The 22,714-nt window shown below is 42.5% G+C and overlaps 1 protein-coding gene across 1 annotated transcript in view; it reads left to right on the forward strand.

The window, feature by feature from the left end:
• Positions 1-22,714, forward strand: part of LCP1 (lymphocyte cytosolic protein 1) — a 37,575-nt gene that overhangs the window by 9,285 nt on the left and 5,576 nt on the right. The window contains exons 2-13 of the mRNA XM_077811578.1: positions 5,997-6,086; positions 7,429-7,592; positions 8,126-8,255; positions 8,603-8,735; positions 10,712-10,793; positions 13,130-13,295; positions 15,069-15,211; positions 16,710-16,805; positions 17,379-17,574; positions 20,276-20,354; positions 20,560-20,674; positions 22,277-22,410. Coding sequence (XP_077667704.1) covers positions 6,020-6,086; positions 7,429-7,592; positions 8,126-8,255; positions 8,603-8,735; positions 10,712-10,793; positions 13,130-13,295; positions 15,069-15,211; positions 16,710-16,805; positions 17,379-17,574; positions 20,276-20,354; positions 20,560-20,674; positions 22,277-22,410 — 1,505 coding nt within the window. The 5' untranslated portion in view covers positions 5,997-6,019. The remainder of the gene's footprint in view (positions 1-5,996; positions 6,087-7,428; positions 7,593-8,125; positions 8,256-8,602; positions 8,736-10,711; positions 10,794-13,129; positions 13,296-15,068; positions 15,212-16,709; positions 16,806-17,378; positions 17,575-20,275; positions 20,355-20,559; positions 20,675-22,276; positions 22,411-22,714) is intronic.

The following is a 22,714-nucleotide window of genomic DNA, read 5'->3' on the forward strand; positions in this document are numbered from 1 at the left end:
CAGAGCCTGCACCCCCACCCGCTTCCCACACACTCTCTCCTGCGCCCAAACTCCCTCCCAGAGCCTGCACCCGGCATCCCTCCTGCACCCCAATCACCTCCTCCAGCCCAGGGCCTGCACCCCAGACCTCCTCCCCCCACCCTAACTCCCTCCCAGGCCCTTAGGCAGGTGGGGGGCAGACTTTCGGGGGGCAGGCTCTGGGCGTTCTGGGCACCACCAAAATTTATACAAATCTGCCGCCCTGAATGCATCTGAAGAAGTGGGGGTTTTTTACCCATGAAAGCTTATGCCCAAATAAATCTGTTAGTCTTTAAGGTGCCACCGGACTCCTCGTTGTCTTTCCACCTTATTCACCTTACCAGTAATTTCCTCACCCCCTCCTTTGCCTGAACTACTGTCTTACCTTTGTTTGTCCTCTCCTGTCTTCTCTGCCATACGCAGCAAACTCTTTGGAGCAGGGAACGTGTCTTACTGTAAGTTTTATAAAGTGTAGCATACATTTTTTACAGTGCATTGTGAATGACAAGTTACAAGGTTGTTCAGATTCAGATGGAGTTGCTGGACTCCCAACAATCCCAATATCTGGGGACTTTTTGCTAGAGTCCAAGCCAGTGTCACTCAGTGAAGTTCTGGAAGCGCTTGGGTAGCTTTGGGATACAGTACATTGCCTTTTTAAATAGATCAGCAAGTTGAGACACCAGCTGCTGCCAGCAAGCTGCCTCCGTCCTGAGCCCTGTTGTATGTCCCCCTGCTCTGTGGAGATGGGGTATAGGAGCGGGGGGGCAGAAGCAGGGAGAGGGGGACACCCTGACATCAGCACCCCACTTCTCCCCCACCCTCCGCACAGCAAGCAGGTGGCTCCTGGAAGCAGCTCCAAGGCAGAGGGCAGGAGCAGCACATGGCAGTGGGGGGAGGGACAGCTGAACTGCCGGCAGTCGATAGCCTGCTGGGCGGCTGCTGCACAGGGAACTTAGCGCAGCGGGGAGCTGAAAAGGGAGCTGCCGGTCCACTCTGGTTCCAAGCCCCAACCTGCTGGCTCCACCGGGCTGCTCTTCCTGCAAGCAGTGGACAAAGCAGGAGGCTGCCAAACAACATTATAAGGAAGCATTGCGCAACTTTAAACAAGCATGTTCCCTAATTGATCAGCAACGTAACAACGAAACAACATTAACCAGGATGACGTTAAGTGAGGAGTTACTGTGTGTGTGTGTATATATAAAATGTCTTTTGTCTGGTGAAAAAAATTTCCCTGGAATTTAACCCCCTATTTACATTAATTTTTATGGGGAAATTGGATTCGCTTAACATCATTTTGCTTAAAGTAGCATTTTTCAGGAACATAAATACAATGTTAAGCGAGGAATTACTGTACCGGATGATCTTATTTTTAAACAATATCTAAGTATTCAATTAGCTAAACAACACATGCAATTACTGTACAACAAGACAGTCATTAGCAAGTTTCTTTATTCCATTAAACAAGTAGAAAACATTTATCCTTATTGGTAGGGTCCCCAACTTTGTAATTGCAAAAAACCAAACACCCTTGCCCTGCCCCTTCCCTGAGGCCCTGAATCTTCTCTGATGCCTCACCTCCTGCTCACTTCATCCTCCTCCCTCCACTGCTCACTCTCCCCACTCTCGCTCACTCACTCATTTTCATCAGGCTGGGGCAGGGGGTTGAGGTGTGAAAGGGAGTGAGGGCTCTGGCTGGGGGTGTGGGGTTTGGGGTACTAGAGGGGGCTCTGGGCTGGGACCAAGGGGTTCAGAGTGTGGGGGCAGGGTCTCTGGGCTGGGGCAGGGAGTTGTGGTGAGGGAGGGGGTTCAGGCTCTGAGAAGGAGTTTGGGTGCGGGAGGGGGCTCAGATTTGTGGTGCAAGAGGAGGCTCTGGGATGGGGGGTGGGCCGAGGGGTTTGGAGTGTGGAAGGAGGCTCAGGGCTGGGGCAGGGGATTGGGGTGTGGGAGGGGGTAAGGGCTTCAGCTGGGGGTGAAGGCTCTGGGATGGGGCTAGGAATGAGGAGTTTGGGGTGCAGGAGCGGGCTCTGGACTGGGGGGTGGAGCCAAGGGGCTTGGTGTGTGGGAGGGGGCTGGGCCAGAAGGTTGGGGTGCGGGAGGGAGTGTGGGGTGTTGGCTCTGGGAGGGAGTTTGGGTACAGGAGGGGTTCCAAGCTGGGGCAGAAGTTTGGGGTGTCGGAATGGGTTTGGGGTGTGGGCTCTGGGCAGCAATTTCCCCAGGTGGCTCCTGGAGGCGGCGACATGTCCCTCGGGTCCTAGGCAGAGGTGCGGCCAGGTGGCTCTGCGTGTTGCCCCTCCCTGCAGGAGCTGCCCCCGCAGCTCCCATTGGCCGCAGTTCCTGGCCAATGGGAGGTGCAGAGCTGGCGGTTGGAGCAAGGGCAGTGTGCAGAGCTCCTGTGGCCACTCCTGGGCCTAGGAGCTGAGGGACATGTTGCCACTTCCAGGAGCCAAGTAGGGAGACTGCCAACCCTGTTGCACCACCAACCAGACTTTTACCGGCCCGGTCTGTAGTGCTGACTGGAGCCGCCAGTGTCCCTTTTTGACCAGATTGTCTGCTCGAAAACTGGACACCTTGACAACCCTACCTATTGGTTAAGGTACATGAGGCACCTGGCCCTTAACAGCTCTCTTGTTTCTCAGTGCATTTGATTTAACCACCTCAGATAATTTCAGAAAAGTGATAGTAAGTCATAAGTATAAATTAATGCACAGGGAAACTCCCTTGGCAACCCCAACAAATCAGACTCTCAAGCACCATCTTTCCAGAATAAATCACATTGACATTAACAAAATTTGTTTCTCTTACTCTGAAAACTTTCTGGACAAGATTCTTCTCTCAGTTCTTGCAATATACATTTGGGGGACCTTCACTGACTTTTCTGAGCAAATCTGGCCAAATATGAGACTATAAATATTAAAAATAAAGACTTAGTTCTTTCGCTCCCTTTACTGCAATCTCTTGCCAAATTGGGGTTAAAGGTAATCTTGAAACAGTGTAGGAGCGGTGTTCCACTAGGGACTTTGCTGCTGATGTTATGTGGATATTATGTACCTGTGATGAAGTACTAAGGTGCCCAACTTTACAACTTAAACAGTTATGTGACTTGCAAAGTCCCACGATAGAGTTGTGCCGATGGCAATTTAGGGTTAACTGACAAAATCAGAATTTGAGGATCCCATTTTGATCACACCCCAGGGTAAATAGGGAGTAACTCCATTGAAGTTGGTGGCACAAGAGGATATTAGGTACTAGGATTAATTGGGTGAAATTAAAAGGTACGGTTAGACTGAGAATATAGAATAATTCCAACTAATGTGTGTGTGCTGGAGGGGAGGAGACATCAGGGTACTTTAGTGGTATGAATACCGCAGCACCTTGGCAGTTCCAATCTCAGCTCTGACACTGACTCTGTAGCCTTGGGCAAAACATTTAACTTTTCTGCTCAGTTTCCCCATCCATAAAATGGGGCTGATAACATTGACCTCACAGGAGTATGTGAGGATTAATAAGAGTGAAACCTGTGCCTTTGCTGGCCATTATTATCAGGTTGCATTGTACTTCATGGACCAAATTCTCCACCAGCATATGTCCATTGGTTTCAGTGGGACCATTTATGCAGGTGGTGAATTTGACCCAATATCTGTAATTGAATTGTGTGATAGTCTGTATGTGCTATTATTGTTGTTTACAGTATCTATTGTACTGTAGAATAATCTTCCTGGAGCAGTGTTAGACATCCTTTTGCTTGATAAAGGATCTAGACTGGACAGTATAAACCTGCACTGGAAAATGGATTAATGAGATGCCTTAATAAGTCTTTTCCATGATTTCCTCTCCAGTAGGTCCCTAAAAGTAATACTTCTTAATACTGCTAAAAATATTATTTGTTTTACATAGCGCCTGGAGGCCCAATTGTACGAAGTACTATACAAACACAGACACACAATCCCTGCCTTTAAAAAGATTACAATCTTATTTATGTATTGTGTTATTCTTCTCTACGGGCAATGCTTCAAGAAAGTCTGAGCAAGATGAACCAGCTTTCTCTCCTGATGAAGAAGTCTTTTAGTTCTGATCCAGAGCTTGCAGAGATTAGGCAGCTAAACTGTGCTACTGTAGGGACAGACAGGATGAAAGAACCCACCACAATGTATTGCCTTTGGCTTATTTTTAATCCATTTCCATAAAGAGTTCTCCTTCTATGCCACACTTAGTGACATTATAAATCAATGCATAAATTCAGGAAGGCATTAAACCTGAAATCCAGATAAATGGTGCTTAACTGTTATACTCAAATTATTCTAGCAAATGTGTTAAGTATCATCTTCCATTTTTCAAATCTACCCTAAATATCTTTTACAAAATGATACAAATGTTTGCAATCTGGGCCTTCTCACTGAAGTTATGGGGTTTTTTTTAGGTCTGAAGTAGTTTTAGTGCATTCTCTTTTGATTCTTTCCTAAACAAGGGCACTGCAACTGCAGCAGCCAACCTCAAACCCTCTAACTAGGGCCCATATAGTATTCTAGTCTAGTCTAGTCCTTTTATTATTTTGTAAATAGTATTAGTGCCTAAGGACCAACACTAGTGCCTAAGGACCAACCAAAAGTGGGGCCCCATTGTCCTAGGTACCATACGAAGCTAGAACTGTAGACAGTCTCTGCCCCAAAGAGCTTACACTATAAATAGATAAGAAGGGGCAGGGCAGGACAATCCCGCTCCCATTACCATAGTATGGGACTACCCTTCAGCAGTGCATGCAGTGATGTGACAAGCATCTGTCACAAGTGGAACTGAATCTTCCACCCCTGTGCAGCATTCTCAATGACATCAGAGCGAAGGCACAGTCGCTATAGAACCTAATCCTTCTGTGAGTTGCATGGGTGTACTGAGAGGGAGAGGGCACAAAATGCCTCTTTCTCCCACCGTGTGCCCATAAAACAATAGAACTACAGTTTGAACCGCGAGCTGAGGAGAGCATGAAGATGAAGGCCCTGTTACGACACCTGCCAGCGTATCCCACTCCAAGGGAATACGTGGAAGACCCAAGCAGGCCCTGAGGACGTATGCTGCAATGTGAAGCGTTTGCTAACTGGTGATCCAAGCTGCCCGCCATGGCAGCAGCAGCAAAGTGCTCCCAATCATGTGTTTGCCCCCAAACATCCTGAGCCATCCTGACCCCCACTTGCAGGATGGCTTTGAGGATTCCTGAGTGTCCAGCATAATTCTGTTCTGTCCCTCCACAGAGTAATTAAGGCAAGTGAGGACGGGATTTAGGTATCAAAAGTATTCACCAGCCTTGACAAGCATTTTGGGCAGGACTTATCAAAACAGCACAGTTTGGTAACAAATCAATGTGGATTTACATCTATACAGGGGTGGCCAACCTGACACTGAGAAGGAGCCAGAATTTACCAATGTACATTGCCAAAGAGCCACAGTAATATGTCAGGAGCCCCCCAGTGAGCTCCCCGCACCCTGCTCCCAGCGCCTCCCATCCACCGGCAGCCCCGCCGATCAGCGCCTCCCCCTCTTTCCCCGCACCTCCCGATCAGCTGTTTCATTGCGTGCAGGAGGCTCGGAGGGGGAGTGGGAGGAGCGAGGGCATGGCAGGCTCAGGGGAGGGGGCAGGAAGGGGTGGAGTGCAGGCAAGGCCTGTGGCAGAGCCAGGGGTTGAGCAGTGAGCCCCCCTGGCACATTGGAAAGTTGGCACCTGTAGCTCCAGCCCCGGAGTCGGTGCCCATACAAGGAGCCGCATGTGGCTCCGGAGCCACAGGTTGGCCACCTCTGATCTATAGGATCAAAAAAGGTTACCTCTTAGTTACACTCCTGGATACAGATGGAAACCGTGTTGTAAATTATGAAGAATGATGCAGTGACTTCGTGTCATGCTGTTCATTCCAACTTCTAAGTGAAATTGCTTTGAACTTCTGACTCTTAAAAATAAAAGGCACAAACTAATAACATGCATTTTCCTGCAGACTTCTGATTCAAAGAAGTAAAAATGGCGTCAACAACACACATCTCAGAGGAAGAGATGACAGACTTAAGAGAGGCTTTCAACAAAGTCGGTGAGTACAGTTAGCATGTAACATACAACACGAGGTAAAGTTGTATTCTATCCCGCTGTACTGGCCAGCTTCAGTTAATGAGCCATGCTTCAGTACTGTCATACTGTGAAATGGAAACTATATGAAGTAATGTTCATACAACTGCAGTCCTTTCCAAATAAAACCACTTTAGCCTGCAGTAGCTTTCTGGAAGTACAGTATTGGCATTCCTTTGCTGGATGAAGACTGCACTTGTCCTTGTTGAACCTCATCAGATTTCTTTTGGCCCAATCCTCTGATTTGTCTAGGTCCAATCCTCTAATTTGTCTAAGAAGCAGCCTCAAATGTAAATCCTATGTGGCTTTGCTGCACATGACATGGTCAATTTCCAGCTCAACTCAGGAAATCACAACATATACTTCTTTGAAATCTCTCTTTGGGCAAATGAAGACTACAAAACAACATTTGGGACAATAATATATATACTGAGAGTATAGGAGAGTTTATTACAAATAACAAGTCGCTAGCATTTTCATATGTCAAAGAAAAAATCTGTCTACATGACATCTAAATAGTTTCAAAATATAAATCCCCTCATTAAAAATTCTTTACAAATCACAATAGGCTGTGGTACAACTGAGGTAGAATGTTTCATTTTAAATTCCATAGAGTTCTGCATTTTGATGCTATGGGTTGCTGATAGCTAAACATTTGTATGTACAGGACCCTCACCAATATCCAAAGCAAAATGAGAAGCAATGAAATAATGGGACAATATTGGAATAATCATACTTCTGTTATTATTTGCCTGCTACTGTTACATGTAACATGCAAGGATACTGTCATGGAAAGAGATTAGAGAAATAAAATTATTTTACTAATTTTTTCTCATTTGCGTAATTTGCGCATTTGAAAGCAATTTGTGAATAGTCATTTTGCGTATTTTCAGAAATGCTCCTACAGACAGGGTAATCTCTGCCTAACTCACACTCTCATTTTAGCCCTTAATAAAAGAATGCAGTAGGAGAAGGCTAATAACTTTTGGTTTTGAGTTTGTTTTTGTTTATTTTGTAAAACCATTAATTCAGTGTAAATTTAATAAATTCAAACTATACAAACAATACATCCACATATCGCGCTGCTACTGTAACATATATCCAACTAACATACAGATTCTTCCTTCTTTTTTTGTTTCATGGTCATTATAAACTTTCCTTGGGATTGAAAAGGTCACTGCAATTGTTAAAAACAATTTACTATATTTTTGTTATAAGATTAAAAAAATCATTACACATAATTCATATTTCCTGAAAAAAACCTTTTCTGTGCAGACAGGTTCATTAAGCTGTTTTTTCCTTTACAGATATTGATGGAAATGGTTTCATAAGCAGTTGTGAATTAACAGAGCTGTTCAAAGCAGCCAATCTGCCTCTGCCAGGATATAAAATCAGAGAAATCACTCAGAATTTGATGGCCACGGGAGATCAAAACAATGATGGCAAAATCAGCTTTGATGAATTTATTGCAGTGAGTAAAATGTTATTTTGGATAATATCCTCTAAAAAGAAATTCAGAAAAAAAACAGTCTAACTTGCAAAACTAGAGCTGGTCAGAAATTTTCTGTCAAAATGATTTTTCAGTGGTAAATGCAGTTTCCGCAAGCTGGGACAAAAACAAATGTTGAAGTATTGGAATTTCCTGCAGGATGGAAATTTCAGAATTGCACTTACCTCTGTTCAAAATTTAAACTTTTAAGGGCTTGTCTCCAGAATACAAAGACTCTGTAGATTCCTAATACTCTTTAACTTCCTATTTATTAGTTAAAATATAAAAAAAATTATAAGGTCCAATTCTGCTAAGGCAGCCACAAGTGTGAACTCTTGCTGAGAGTGCCCATTCAAGTAATTGTTAGTATTACAGATTATTTATTTATTCGATGCCCACATTGTTTTCAGCTCTGAAAAAGACATAGAGGACAGCATGGTCCCAAGAAATTTACAACCTAAAAGCTCATAGTTTTATAGCTTGCAATTTTAAAATCACTCTATGTATTTTGAAAGGTATTCCACGGCCTGAAGAGCACAGATGTGGCTAAAACCTTTCGAAAAGCAATCAATAAAAAGGAGGGGATTTGTGCTATCGGTGGAACTTCAGAACAGTCCAGTGTTGGAACCCAACATTCTTATTCGGGTATGTAGAGTCAATTGATATAGGTAGTAATTGCAACTAAATGGTCCCTTGGAGATCATTTCGCAACTGTCAGTGTGAAAAGCCTTAGGAAATTGCCGTATCGATAAGGGAGACTTAGAACAGGCATATTTTGGACAAACTGTAATAAAGCTGAGGAGAAGTAAGAGCAGTATTTTGGCCAAAAATGCAACCTCCCTAATTTTAAATAATTGTTCGGTTCTCAGGTGGAATAGATAAGTGTCAGAAAAGGTACCAAATCACTTTTAATAAGAACTGAGATTTTCATGTCAAGAGAATTGGTAAAAGTTTTAGGCTCCAGATTGATAGATCTGACCTTTTGCTTGCAGAAGAAGAAAAGTACGCCTTTGTGAATTGGATTAACAAAGCCCTAGAGAATGACCCTGATTGCCGACACGTGCTCCCAATGAATCCAGACACTGATGACCTCTTCCTGGCGGTTGGTGATGGCATCGTGCTGTGGTAAATACCACCTATGTTTCCCTACACAGTTAGGCCCTGACCCTGTGAAAACTGATGCATGTGCTTACCTTGAAGTACACAAGCAGTTGCGTTGCCTTTAGAGTTAGGCATGTGCGTAATTCTTGCAGGATCAGGGCCCTAGTGATTCTCTTTCTCACACATCTTTTCTCTTAAGAGATTATAAGGTTTTTTCAAACTATTGTTTATCATTGAAAAATAGATATTTTATATGTTAAAAGTGATTGTCTCTGTCCATTAGAATCAGGGGAGAAATAACGAAGCCAACAGGAGTGAGCCTGAGTAGAAAATGAGTAAAAACTGGGTAAGGACCTCAGAATATAGAACCCAGTGAGTTTTATATACTTATTTGCATATCTGAAATGTCCTGCATTACACAACATGGGCCAAATCCTGAAGTTCTCACTCAGTCCTTACTCATATTCTCAATTCTTATGTAGGATTAGTTGGAGATTTAGATGAATAAGGACTTCAAGACTTGGCACAATGGACATTTTGCTGAAGATAAGAATGGAATAACTTAGTAAGGGCTTCAGGAGATGGTTCTACCTTTTCTATTAAATGAGACTGAAACACAACCAACCTGCCTAAATGTGAAGGACTCTGAGCAGCCCAAGACTTTACAACTTACTATGAAAGAACTATATTGTTAGATACAAAGAGAAAATTCCATGTCAAGCATGCCCAGTAAACACATGAACGTGTAGGTCTTTTTCTTATGTACTATGTTTTGTAATAGTAATAAGAAACTTGAGACAGGGCATTTCTAGGGGGTTCCTATCTAGATGCATGCAAAATATTTGTGATGCAAAAATTATGGTTTTCATATTTTATTATGAACGTGAAATTCTGCTGAAGTCTGCCTATTTTTTGAGACCATTTTTGTACAGACTGGTTCATTTTTGAGTGAAGATGGATGGCTTTGTGTCAAAAATGTGTGTAAATCTGAGGATTTGTTTGCAGTTGTGGACAATGAAAATAGCTATTTTTTCAAATTTTGCATAAAGTCTTTGGAGGTAGAGAGTGAAAAGCAACGTGAAACAGTGAATCTTTTGACATGAATTTCCACAAAATTAACATTTTGAATTTCACACAGGTTTACTTTATTGCTCTTTTTGGCCACTATTCAATATATCTATCTGTCACCTTCCCTTCCTCCACTGGTTAGGAAAAAGCTGTGCTAAAATATTGCAGTACATGTATGTATGTGTCTGTGTCTGTGTCTGTCTGGGGCGGGGGGGTGAGGAGGAGACTATCTACTGGTGTTCCTGGACTTTTTAATGCACTAAGCAAGGTCCTGTGGTCAATTCAGTCTCTGGATATTTGATCAACATGCCACACTTTGCATTGATTAGATCTCAGCTGGAGTATTGTGTCCAGTTCCAGGTGCCGCATTTCAGGAAAGATGTGGACAAATTGGAGAAAGTCCAGAGAAGAGCAACAAAAATTATTAAAGGTCTTGAAAACATGACCTATGAAGGAAGATTGAAAAAATTGGGTTTGTTTAGTCTGGAGAAGAGAAGACTGAGAGGGGACATAACAGTTTTCAAGTACATAAAAGGTTATTACAAGGAAGAGAGAGAAAAATTTGTTCTCCTTAATCTCTGAATATAGGACAAGAAGCAATGGGCTTAAATTGCAGCAAGGGAGGTTTAGGTTCAACATCACGAAAAATGTCCTAGCTGTCAGGGTGGTTAAGCACTGGAATAAATTGCCCAGGGAGGTTGTGGAGTTTCCGTCATTGGAGATTTTTAAGAGCAGGTTGGACAAACACCTGTCAGGGATGGTCTAGAATAGATAATACTTAGTCCTGCCCTGAGTGCAGGGGACTGGATTAGATGACCTCTTCAGGTCCCTTTCAGTCCTACGATTCTATGATATTATGATGAAGGTTCAAAATGACTTTGGTGTAGGCATAATGACGTATTTCTCACTTGTGTTTATTCTTTAATTTACAGTAAAATGATCAACTTTTCAGTGCCAGATACAATTGATGAAAGGACAATCAACAAAAAGAAGCTCACTCCATTCACTATACAGGTACTGAAACATCAAGTATAAATGCTGAGTCGCTGTTATGTAATTAATTAGGAGTAATACTATACATTTCATAGCTCTGCACAATGCAGCCAGACACAGTTTGTGGCAAAGTAGGGTACTCAGGCTGCAATTCTGCAAATATTTACATCCATGCTTAATTTTGAACTTGAGAATCATCCCATTGAAATCAATGGGACTACTCATGTGCTTATAATTAAGCCAGGGTATAAATCTTAGGATCTAAGTGATAGGTGCCTAATGAATCTTCTTCCTTAGAAGTTTTTAAGGTCAGGCTTGACAAAGCCCTGGCTGGGATGATTTAATTGGGGATTAGTCCTGCTTTGAGCAGGGGGTTGGACTAGATGACCTCCTGAGGTCCCTTCCAACCCTGATATTCTATGATTCTATGAATACTACAGATGGGATGAGATGAAGACAATGACAAATTCAAATGTGGGTTAACTGCTAGAATACTAAATGCAGGTGAAAGTAAACACTTACCGGTATGGTAGGGGCGGGGCCTTGGGCAGAAGGGGCGGGGCTAGGGAGTCAGCCTCCCCCAGCCAGCCCATCCATGCTGCCTGGCCTGCACCGCCCGGGGCTCCCGTGGAGGGGGGAGGGGGAGCAAAAGGGGCAACAAGGTTAAAGCGCAGCCATGGCCGCGCTTTAAGCAGCATCCTTTGCTGCGGCAGCACTTTAGCGTTGCTGATCCTTTTGTGCCACCCACCCCGTCGTCAGCCCTGCCGGTAGGGTCCATAACAGTTTGTTACAGCAGGACCCCTGACGGGGGGGGTGGGGAAAGGGGCAGCGACGTTAAAGCGCTACCCCAGTAGTGCTTTAATGTCAGCTGCGTACAGGCCAGTCCTGGCAGCCACTTTTTACTGGTACGCCGTACAGACCCATACTGTCTGACTTTCACCCCTGACTAAATGACAGCTGAGTACTGAGATTAAGTGACTTGCCCATGGGTCACACAGGAATTCTGTGGCAGAGCCAGAAACTGAACCCACATCTCTTGAGTTCCAGTCTAGTGCCTTAATCAAAAGGCCATCCTTGCTCTAGAAAATACCACATATGTGAAAGATGGCTGAGTTAACGCTGTTGGGCCCTTAGCGTTTGCATTTTCTTTTGTGATTTTTATCTGTTCAACCGGCATGTTGGATTCATTTTGTAATGTACATTGCGTGCGTGTGTGAACACCTTCATTATTTAAAGATGAACTGGAAAACAAAATTCTACCTGCCAAGATCTAAATTCAAGTTTATTCTGTTTCCCTTACAACAGTATGTAAAAATACATCGTTCTATACAGTGTATATATGTACCTCTGTACCAGTATATAAATAGATATCTACTATATATGTACACATAACCCACTGTAGCCTTCAGTTACTCTGATTAAATGGAACATTAGCCAGGCTCAAGTAAGCTTAGAAGCCATTAAATTGGGTTTCTGGGCTGCAGTCCACATTTTTTCAGTTTTAATCCTCTTGGTCAGCAGCACATCTTACTGATGCAGCACAGATCAATCCCTGTCAGATTTAGATATGATTTAATCAATATAACGTATGCTTTAACTTAACCCTTTTACAACTGTCAAATAAAGAGAGGGGGATTCTTTTTAAATGCTATAAATTTTTCGGTTTATGACAATTTACGCTTTGTGTCCCGGTGTATTTTCTACCTAATCGAATGTACCTCTCACACTCATGGTGGTGAAATCCATATGATAAATTGCAGAGCCAGAAAACAAATGGCATTTGTCATGCACCTTTGCCTGCCTCACCTGCCCTCTGCCCACTAGTCCATCTCCCCAGGGACTTATTTGAACAACCCAAACCGTTGAGCAGATTCAAACTGCCCCTTTGAAAAAAGAAAAGAAAAAAAAAGCCACCTGCCTGAAATGTTTCTTCTTTTCACCCCACCATCTTGCTATATGGAAGCTCCTTTTTCCACCCCACACGCCTCAAAATATGGATTTTCTCTCTCATCCCATATTCCACCGGTGTAAACACCAGAATGAGCAATATCCAGAACAGGACAAGTGTGGGGCTTAAGGTCCAATGTCTTGTAATACTTCAGGAGAAGAAATGGAAGCTTTTCCATGTTGCAAAGGAGAGGTTCCCTGTTCTGCAGAAGGGCACAGGACTTGTTTTTACTCCTGGGAGTTCTGAGCTATCACACCCTAAGCCCTGATCTGAAAATTGTTATATCTAATTTTGCTCACTGTATTTCCACTGAGTTCCCCTCACCACCTGCTCTTTAGTTCTCCTCCTCCCTCCCCTCCACTATTTAGTTATTGCCAAATAAGAAACCTCTCTCTCTCTCTTTCTTCAGGAAAATTTGAACCTTGCCTTGAACTCTGCCTCAGCCATCGGGTGCCATGTTGTTAACATTGGGGCTGAAGACTTAAAAGAGGGGAAACCTTACCTGGTCTTGGGCCTCTTATGGCAAGTTATCAAAATTGGCTTGTTTGCCGACATTGAGCTCAGCAGAAATGAAGGTACATGCGGTGCACTCTCTCAAACCACTGCTCTCATCTTTAGAAGAGTTATTTCAACGAGTCCTGTGGACTCTTAGGGCTTGTCTCCACTTACTGGGGGAATCGACGCACGGTGATCGATCCACCGGGGGTCAATTTAGTGGGTCTTACCTGCTAAATCGACCACCGATCACTCTCCTGTCGACTCTGGTACTCCACCAGAATGAGAAGCATAAGGTACTCCGGTCAATCCAGCAGGTATAGACACTGCAATAACTCGACCTAAGGTACGTTGACTACAGCTACACTGTTCACGTAGCTGGAGTTGTGTAACTTAAGTCGACTTAGCCCTGTAGTGTAGACCTGCCCTTAGTCAGGTCTTCATTGCCTCTTTTCTTCACTACTCTGCTTCCCCCAGTTCTAGTCTCCATAAGCCCAGAGGCCCCATACTTTCAGTCCAACCAAAATGTGCATCCTTGTCTCCTTACCTACACCTGGAATCAGGAGCACATCATGCCACACTCAGGAAGCCTTGCTGGTTTCCTGTACTTCTCAGAATCCAGAGCCAAATCTCCCTTCTCTTAAAAATTCTGTGTGAACTTGCCTCAGCATGACACACGCACACTGCTCTCCAACCATATTTTTTCCTGCTGCTTCTTTCCCTTCTCCCCTGGATGTGTTGCCCAGTTATCAGCACTTCTTATAGCCCCCCTCCCCCTCACCGCCTCTGCCGTCTCCCTTGAACATATTGCTCGCCTTCTTCATTCTCCCCTGCACACTGCTGTCCTGCTGAGTGCTGGCAGCCCCACTGACATCTCCAGTTGCAGAGAATGGCTCCATTTTCCTCTCTTTCACTTATTATATATAGTGATGGTATCTAGAAAAGGCAGCAAAGCTCACTCCTCTTCCTTGTTCCCAGCTGTTTTTAAAGGCCTCCAGGCTGTCCTGGCAATGAAGAACCTGGCCACTTGTAGAAACAGCTGGAAACAAGGAGGGAGCCAGCCCCAGGTGACCAGCCAGCTCTGTAAATCACCAGCCATTGCTCCAGGAACTATCAGTGACCCATAAACCACAGCTGGGAACTGCTGGAGTATTCATTCCCTACTTTCTAAACTGCCTTGCTCTCCATACTGATGCTCTTCATTCTTCCTGAAGCTTAGCCTTTGACAACAGTTCACCGCTTCACCGCTGACCGGCCACATCTGTAGATGTTACATACATGAGACAATACACTGTAAGCTACAGATGTTACTTCTCTTTGCACTTTTAGTGTGTAAAAAGCTGGAAAGCATTCTGTTTCACTTGTGAATGAACAATGCTCTAATACATTGTGTTGTATTTTTTGTCTATGTAAAATGTAGCTCCTTAACATAAAATGAAAACCAAATGCATTTGAGAATGTATGGTATGTGAAATAGAAAAACAAAATTAAAAAGCCAAAATGTAACTCTGCCAGTAGAATAACATTTTTTATTTGAGCACGGCAGGAGGAAGCTGGGTTTGCAATTCTGCGATGCTGCAGTTATGCAAAACACTGCCCAGAACAGAGCAAAATGGCTGTAACATCTCTAACATCAAATTAAATCCTTAACAATAAAATAACTGCAGACTCAGGTGACAGCTTTCATTTTACTTGAGCCTCTCAAATATATAAACACACTGATCTCCCACATTTTCTTCGGTGGGAGAAGGATCAGGCCCTTGCTCAGTAAAGGCAGTTAAGAAGGATGAGTTAAGAGCACAGATATTCCTGTGCATGGTGTTTATTTTTCTTTCAATTTTGTGCTTGCCCAGCTCTGATTGCCCTTCTGCGTGAAGGAGAGAGTCTAGAGGATCTGATGAAATTATCCCCAGAGGAACTGCTGCTGAGGTGGGCTAACTATCACCTGGAGAACGCTGGGTGCAACAAAATCAATAACTTCAGCACAGACATCAAGGTATGAGAAACACTGATCAGCTACAGCAAAAATAACAACCCCAAACTTCAGCTTTCTCCTCTGGATGAGCTTGTTCACCTGGAGGTGATGGCTTAGGCCCCAATCCTGAAAACACGTATGTGTGTGGTTAACTTTAAGCTTGTAAATAGTCCCATTCAATTCAATAGGACTACTCACATGATTAAAGTTAACCACGTAGGTAGGGTGTTTCCAGGGTTAGGGCCTTAGGGTATGTCTACACTGCAGCTGGGGATGAGCCTCTCAGTCTGGGGTAGACAGAGTTGTGTTGGCAGCACTCGCATTAGCATGCGAAAAATAGCAATCTGGCTGTTGAAACACAGATGGAGGCTTGGGCTAGCCACCCAATAACAAATAAGAGTGGGAAGAAAATATGAAAGGTTTTGAGCCCAATTCTGCAGTCACCTCATGCATAAAATTTCCACTGAACTTAATAGATTTTTTTGAACTCAATAGATATTTTGCCTGGAGAAGGGCTGTGGGATCCTCACCCTTACATAGGCAGGCTGGAGAGTTATCGAATGTAGCTAATTAAATCTAAACTATGATTTATGTCACATCAATGTTGGAAAATATAAAGTAACATTGACTTCAACAGGGCCAGGATTTCAGCCGATGTAATTATTTACTACTTCTAATCAGCTTTGCCTCTTTTGTAAATACATATGTATACAATGAATGTATGCTTACAAGGAAGCATTTGGGTAGAAATCTGGAAACTTCAGTGGAATCACTTGTGCAAATGAAGACAAATCTCGGCAGTAAAGGTTTGCATTATATCACCTGGAGCCTTTTCCCATGTATCTAAATAGTAACAATTTCTTGGGGTTTTTTTTTTTTAAATCTGAATCTTTATTTGAAGGGTTGTATTTATGTTTAAGATGATTTCTGACGTGAGGTTAATTTTTTGTACACATGGAACCAACACTATGCTTTATAAAACATGAAAGTAAACAGCATGTGAAATCTTTGTCTTGTTCTAGCCTTTTTCTGGAAAAATACTTGTTAACTGGTGTCAGCTTTAATATCTGTCCTTGAAAACTTTACTTTCTACTTTGTGACCAATTCAATGTTTCTTTAAACTCTGCTTTAAACTTCTGTCTGTTCTTTTACTAAACCTTTAGCTGACTGACTTCTACAGCCTTATAAAGGTATATTTTTCATATCTCTAATTTAATATGTTCATATTAAATCCATTCTATCCTTTTTTCATAAATGCAACATGTAGTATTGTGTTTAATGCTTCCAGCTTTTCCATATTTCACATTTGAATTATTTTATAAAACAAACAGATATGCAAACCAGAAGGCATACATGGAAACTGTTAAATGCTTTCAGTTTGTTTAATTTAATTATGTTGTCAAATGGTTGATGTAATAAAAATAAAGCATGCTTGCTCATTGTTCATGGGAAGTATTGGCATGCAAAACCTGGCTTTCGATGTAACTTTCCACCCCTTTAATTTCTTGGTCTGTTGCAGGACTCCAAAGCTTATTACCATTTGCTGGACCAAGTTGCCCCAAAGGGAAATGAAGAAGGTATTCCAGCTATTGCTATTGACATGACAGGATTAAGGGTAAGACGATATACACCAACATTTTTATGACGGTTATCTATAGAACCTAGGAAACATTGAGATGCACTGTAATACCTAAACAAGCAAACGAGATTTACCATTGGAGTGTAATCCTCAAAAACCAAAAATGCAGAATTAAATTGATATGTTTTAGGTTAGATTGTACTAATGATAACAAACTATCATCCAGCGTGAGTTATCACAGAAGCTTTAAAAGCCAACGAACCAGTTAGACACATTAGCAATACTTAACCAATATATGTTTACGGACATTTTTCTGGGTTATTTCTCAAGCTTATCCTATGTGATAAGATTTATCTTAAACATGCATTTTAATGTTGCATAGTGTAGCACATTGATGTTAGGTAAAAGCAATTTGCAGATATTGACGGTGATTTGTAATGTGGAAAAGGAAAATGTTATGGATTTAAACAAGAAGGTGTTGTAGTTTTTATAGCAGCAGTATGCAAAGAGACAGTACGTACATGTGTATTATGAGTGTGATATTTCAGTGCTATTGGATGTCAACATATTTTCATGTTTTTGCTGACTGAGGTGTTTGATATCTCTTAGGAGAAGGATGACATCCAGAGGGCAGAGAGCATGTTGCAGCAAGCAGAGAGATTGGGCTGCCGGCAGTTTGTTACTGCTACAGATGTGGTCCGTGGCAACCCCAAATTAAACTTGGCTTTCATTGCCAACCTATTTAACAGATATCCTGCCCTCCAAAAACCAGAGAACCAGGACATTGACTGGAGTTCTATTGAAGGTAAGAAAAATACAAATAAGAAGTGGCATCCAACTGAGTCCTCTGACTTTTAACATGTAACTGAGACCTGGTTGGGTAATTCAGATGTTAGCTCAACTTTCTTGTGACATGTACTTAGTGCAACATTAGCCAAGGCAGGTTTGAGGATGGGATATTGCAGTATGTTACTTGCATGTGGCTTCAGAATATAGTTGATTCCCTTCACTGTAGGTGGATTTGTTTGAATGCATTATGGCTTTATGTCTCCTTCGTTTGTCTAGACTAGGATTCATAGTCCTGTTTAAATTAGAGTTAATTGACTAGGGAGGTTGTGGAATCTCCATCACTGGAGATTTTTAAGAGCAGGTTAGACAAACACCTGTCAGGGATGGTCTAGATCAGGGATCTCAAACTCAAATGACCACAAGGGCCACATGAGGACTAGTACATTGGCCCGAGGGCCGTATCACTGACACCCCCCACCGCTGCCCCTGGCCCTGTCCCCACTCCACCCCTTCTATGAGGCCCCGCCCCTGCCCCACCTCTTCCCACCCCTTCCCCACCCCCATTCCAACCCCTTCCCCAAAGTCCCCACCTGAACTCCACCCCCTCCCTGTCCCTATTCCAACCCCTTCCCCAAATCCCTGCCCCTGCCCCCCTCTTCTGCGCCTCCTCCCCTGAGTGCACGGCTCCCTGCTCCTCCCCACTCCCTCCTGGAAAGTGCTAAGTGCCGCCAAACAGCTGTTTGGTGGTGGGAAGCGCCTGGAGGTAGGCAGAGGAGCCGGGACACAGCGCGCTGGGAGGGACGGGGATGGCGGGTGAGGGGAGCTTGGTGGCTGCAGGAAATAACTCAGGGTGGGAGGGGCAGTGAGCTTGGTGGGCCGCAGCAAATAACTCCGCGGGCCGAGTGTTTGAGACCCCTTGTCTAGAAAATACTTAGTCCTGCCATGAGTGCAGGCGACTGGACTAGATGACCTCTCAAGGTCCCTTCCAGTCCTATGATTCTATGATTACCAGTTAACCCAAGTTAACAAACACAATTGCAAATGCTACTCTAGGCACTCCACAAATGATTGTTCCACTTTTGTGTCCTGGAACAAACATTTATGGGATGTCTGGACTAGCATTTACAATTGTATTTGTCAATTAACTTGATTTAACTAACAAACAGTTAAGTTAAAACAAGAGCAAAAACTCTAGTCTAGACAAATCTCTTATGGAGTTATTATAAGAAAGGCACAGTTCGCTTTGTTGCACATCATGTCTCCTTTCTGAGCTAAGTGAGTTCTTGTCTTCTGTGGCACTTGAGCCACCTAAGCTTATTGACTTGAATGACTTCAATATGTGTGTGGCTTATAGTTATTGTGATCTGACCTTAGTTATTTTATCCACTATGACAACTTGGAAATGCCCATTATAAACTTATTTCCTTTGTATGTAAACCTCCTAAAAAATTGTGTTTGGACTGAAACTTCCTGCTTGGTCTCAGCCCAAAGTTGAATTTTTTTGGGAAGAGGTTCTGCTTGGACATTTTTAAGTTAAATGAGCAGAAAAAAGTATAATTTTCCCTCTTTGCTAATATTTTAGAGACGTTTTCTGTGCACAAATAACTCTCAAACATCTGAATGCAAAACTTTAAACTTTGCATGTGTCTAGACATCAATCAGCAACAGTCACTGATAGCTTTCTGAAGAATTCTAAAATATAGGTAAATTATAATCAATGAAAAGCAGGCTTTTGCACATGCTTAGTGTGACACTTCTATTAAATATTGTTGTGTAGCTAACAACAACAACAACTAAGGAGTCCTTAAATGCAATTTCACCAGTCTACAGTAGCAGCGTGGTTTTGCAAAGTGCTCATCTTTCTAGCCCAATGCAGCAAAATACCTAAATCATGTGCTCAAAACTAAGCATAAGTATATGCATTTCTTCACACACTGCACAGTCAACCTGTGGAATTCTTTGACAGAGGATGCTGTGAAGGCCAAGACAATAACAGGTTAAAAAAAGAACTAGATAAATTCATGGAGGATAGGTTCATCAATGGCTATTAGCCAGGATGGGCAGGGATTCAAAACCATGTTCTGAAGTGTTCCTAGCCTCTGTTTGCCAGAAGCTGGGAATGGGCAACATGGGATGGATCACTTGATGATAACCTGTTTTGTTCATTCCCTCTGAAGCACCTGGCATTGGCCAATGTCGGAAGACAGGACGCTGAGCTAGATGGACCATTGGTCTGACCCAGTATGGCCGGCTCTTATGTTCTTATGAATAGTCCTATTGAAGTCAGTGAGATTTTTGTGTGTGCTTAAAGTTAAGTAAATGCTTTGCTGGATTGAGGAAGAATGCTCAGCTCCATACAAGATAAATCTCTTAGGTGGTGTGACTGCAGATGGCAACCCTTCATAAATCTGTATTTTTGATTGCTTCTAACTTTCTCACAAAGCTCATCCTGAAATGTCTCATGACTCAACACAGACTAAAGTTGAATTTCTTAAGAAAGTTTGAGAACAATCTGCTCAAATATGACAGTGCATATAGTATGTACAGAACATTACCTACTGTTTTGTATTTTTGTATTTCACTGCCTGTTGATATCTCATTCTACATGTCATTTTAGTATACAGTAAAATCTGTGTTTATATTTTCCTTGTTGTAAAAAGTTTGTTTCACTGAAGTCTTGTCTTGAGGATCTGTTGATTGATATTTTATTATTTTAGGTGAAACAAGGGAAGAGAGGACATTTAGGAACTGGATGAACTCCTTGGGCGTTAGTCCACGTGTCAATCATTTATATAGGTAAGGAAAGTTATCCTTCCTTTAGATGACTAATGTGATCTACGTCTTAAGAAAAAAATGTTTCTAGAAAACATGAACACATTGCTAGTCCTTATGAAAACAGACGCCTCCGTTTCATTCTTTAGGAAAATGTGATCATTCTAGTAATGGTTAAATAGGATACCTTGCTCACATTATAAGGCACAATATGTTTCCATTGTTTCAGTGACCTGTCAGATGCCATGGTTATCTTCCAGCTTTATGAAAAGATTAAAGTGCCGGTAGACTGGAACAGAGTGAACAAACCACCATACCCTAAGCTGGGTGGTAACATGAAGAAGGTAAAAAAAATGGCATGGTTCTTATGAGGATATCTATTCCATTTCAGAGTAACAGCCGTGTTAGTCTGTATTCGCAAAAAGAAAAGGAGTACTTGTGGCACCTTAGAGACTAACCAATTTATTTGAGCATAAGCTTTCATGAGTATCTGATGAAGTGAGCTGTAGCTCACGAAAGCTTATGCTCAAATAAATTGGTTAGTCTCTAAGGTGCCACAAGTACTCCTTTTCTTATTCCATTTCATCTACACTACTGCTTAAGTTGATGTAAGTTACATTGCTGGGGGGGGGGTGAAAAAAGCGTACATCAACCTAATGCTTCCACCTCTCGGGGAGGTGGAGTACTAAAGTCGATGGGAGAGCGATCTTCCATTGACTTATCACGTCTTCACCAGACTCACAAAATTGACGCCACTGCATTGATTTAGTGGGCCAGTGTAGACAAGCCCATAGAGAGAAATGGAACCATACATCCCTCCACTCATTACATATTGACTATGCACATGTTCGAAAATGAAACTGAGTCCTTAATCAACAAATTACAAAGTGTAAAGTATGATTTGCCTTTGTTACTCTGAGTTACATTTTCAAAGTGTTCTCAATCTGACCTCCTTTTGTGTGTATGTAATTTTGCACCTGCAGACATGAGCATTTGTATTCTTTCAAATGCAAACAATAGCATGTAGCATCTGCATGTGACAGATGATTGTGCTTAAAAATGTCTGTGTAGGGACTTGCATGTGCCAGCAGACATTGTTCTCAAGTCATAAGTAGATCCAACCAAATTATAGTTTTATAGTCTAATCAGCGTCTATTTTCCATGAGTTTTCTAATAAACTCAACAATGTTTCACCAGCTGGATGGATGGTCAAACATTATTTTTGATATCAAGATACTTGACATTTTTCTATCAATCTTTAAAAATGTATTAGTGAATAATTTTTCCCACTATCCAATTCGCTCTAATCACAAGTCCCGATTTATGTCCATGATGAGTCATGTGACACCCACATTCATTCCAGCCCTCCAGATCACCTCCTACCACATGTAAGAAATAAGCAGATTTTAAACATTCCTGACATAGATACCTGACAAGCTGGCTAAGAGTTCCCCTCTGAATCTCCACTAACTACCCAGCTTTCTCCCAGCTACCTCAGTGAGGAATTTTGGTCCGGAACATTCCCATACTATTTGTGAGTGAAACAGCACAAGGTGATTAAAAGACCTGAAACATTAAGTCTTAGGGACTGAAAACCACAGTTATTGTCCCACACAATCACTCTGCGCTGCTGGAGGTGGGCATGATTGACAGTGCTGTACACTGTGTCTCCATATTTCCTGGTCTGTGTGATGGCATTTAGGCTCTGATGATATACAATAGCATTTCTATGTTAGATTTGTCTAAGGTGCCTATCCCCATAGTATCTAAGGGCCAGATGCTAAATATGGCCAAACCCCTGTACCCACATTGGATGGAGCTGCCTGCCTGGATCCATTGGCAGGATCTGGCCTAAGTTCCCTGTAACAATTAAAGATAGCAGGAATGCCCTGAACAGCAACTTTGTCACATTTCCGAAGCACACTAATTGACTCTGTCATTAACAGCTTGAAAACTGCAACTACGCAGTGGATCTGGGAAAGAATCAAGCCAAGTTTTCCCTCGTTGGAATTGCTGGGCAGGATCTCAATGAAGGAAATCGCACACTAACCCTTGCCTTGATCTGGCAGTTAATGAGAAGGTACGCTCGTTGAACATATACAGACTGCTGTTCTGGTATGGAGAGATTCCATGGAAATGGAGTGCCAGCACTCACCAGTGAACAGGAGGATCAATACCATTCTTATTATTATTATTCCTATTGTCTGTATCGCACCATAAGTGTTCATTACCCTTCACAGACAATAATTAAAAGGCAGGTCTTTGCACCAAGAAAGGAGAGATAGAAAACATTGGAAGGTCAAGGGCTGAAACAGTAGTTAGAAGTCCTCATCTTTGCTTTCTGTTATGGAAACACCTTGTTAGATCCTTTAGGGATGTCGTGG

The sequence above is a fragment of the Eretmochelys imbricata genome, chromosome 1 (genome assembly GCF_965152235.1).
Source record: "Eretmochelys imbricata isolate rEreImb1 chromosome 1, rEreImb1.hap1, whole genome shotgun sequence".
NCBI classification, from domain to species: domain Eukaryota; kingdom Metazoa; phylum Chordata; order Testudines; family Cheloniidae; genus Eretmochelys; species Eretmochelys imbricata.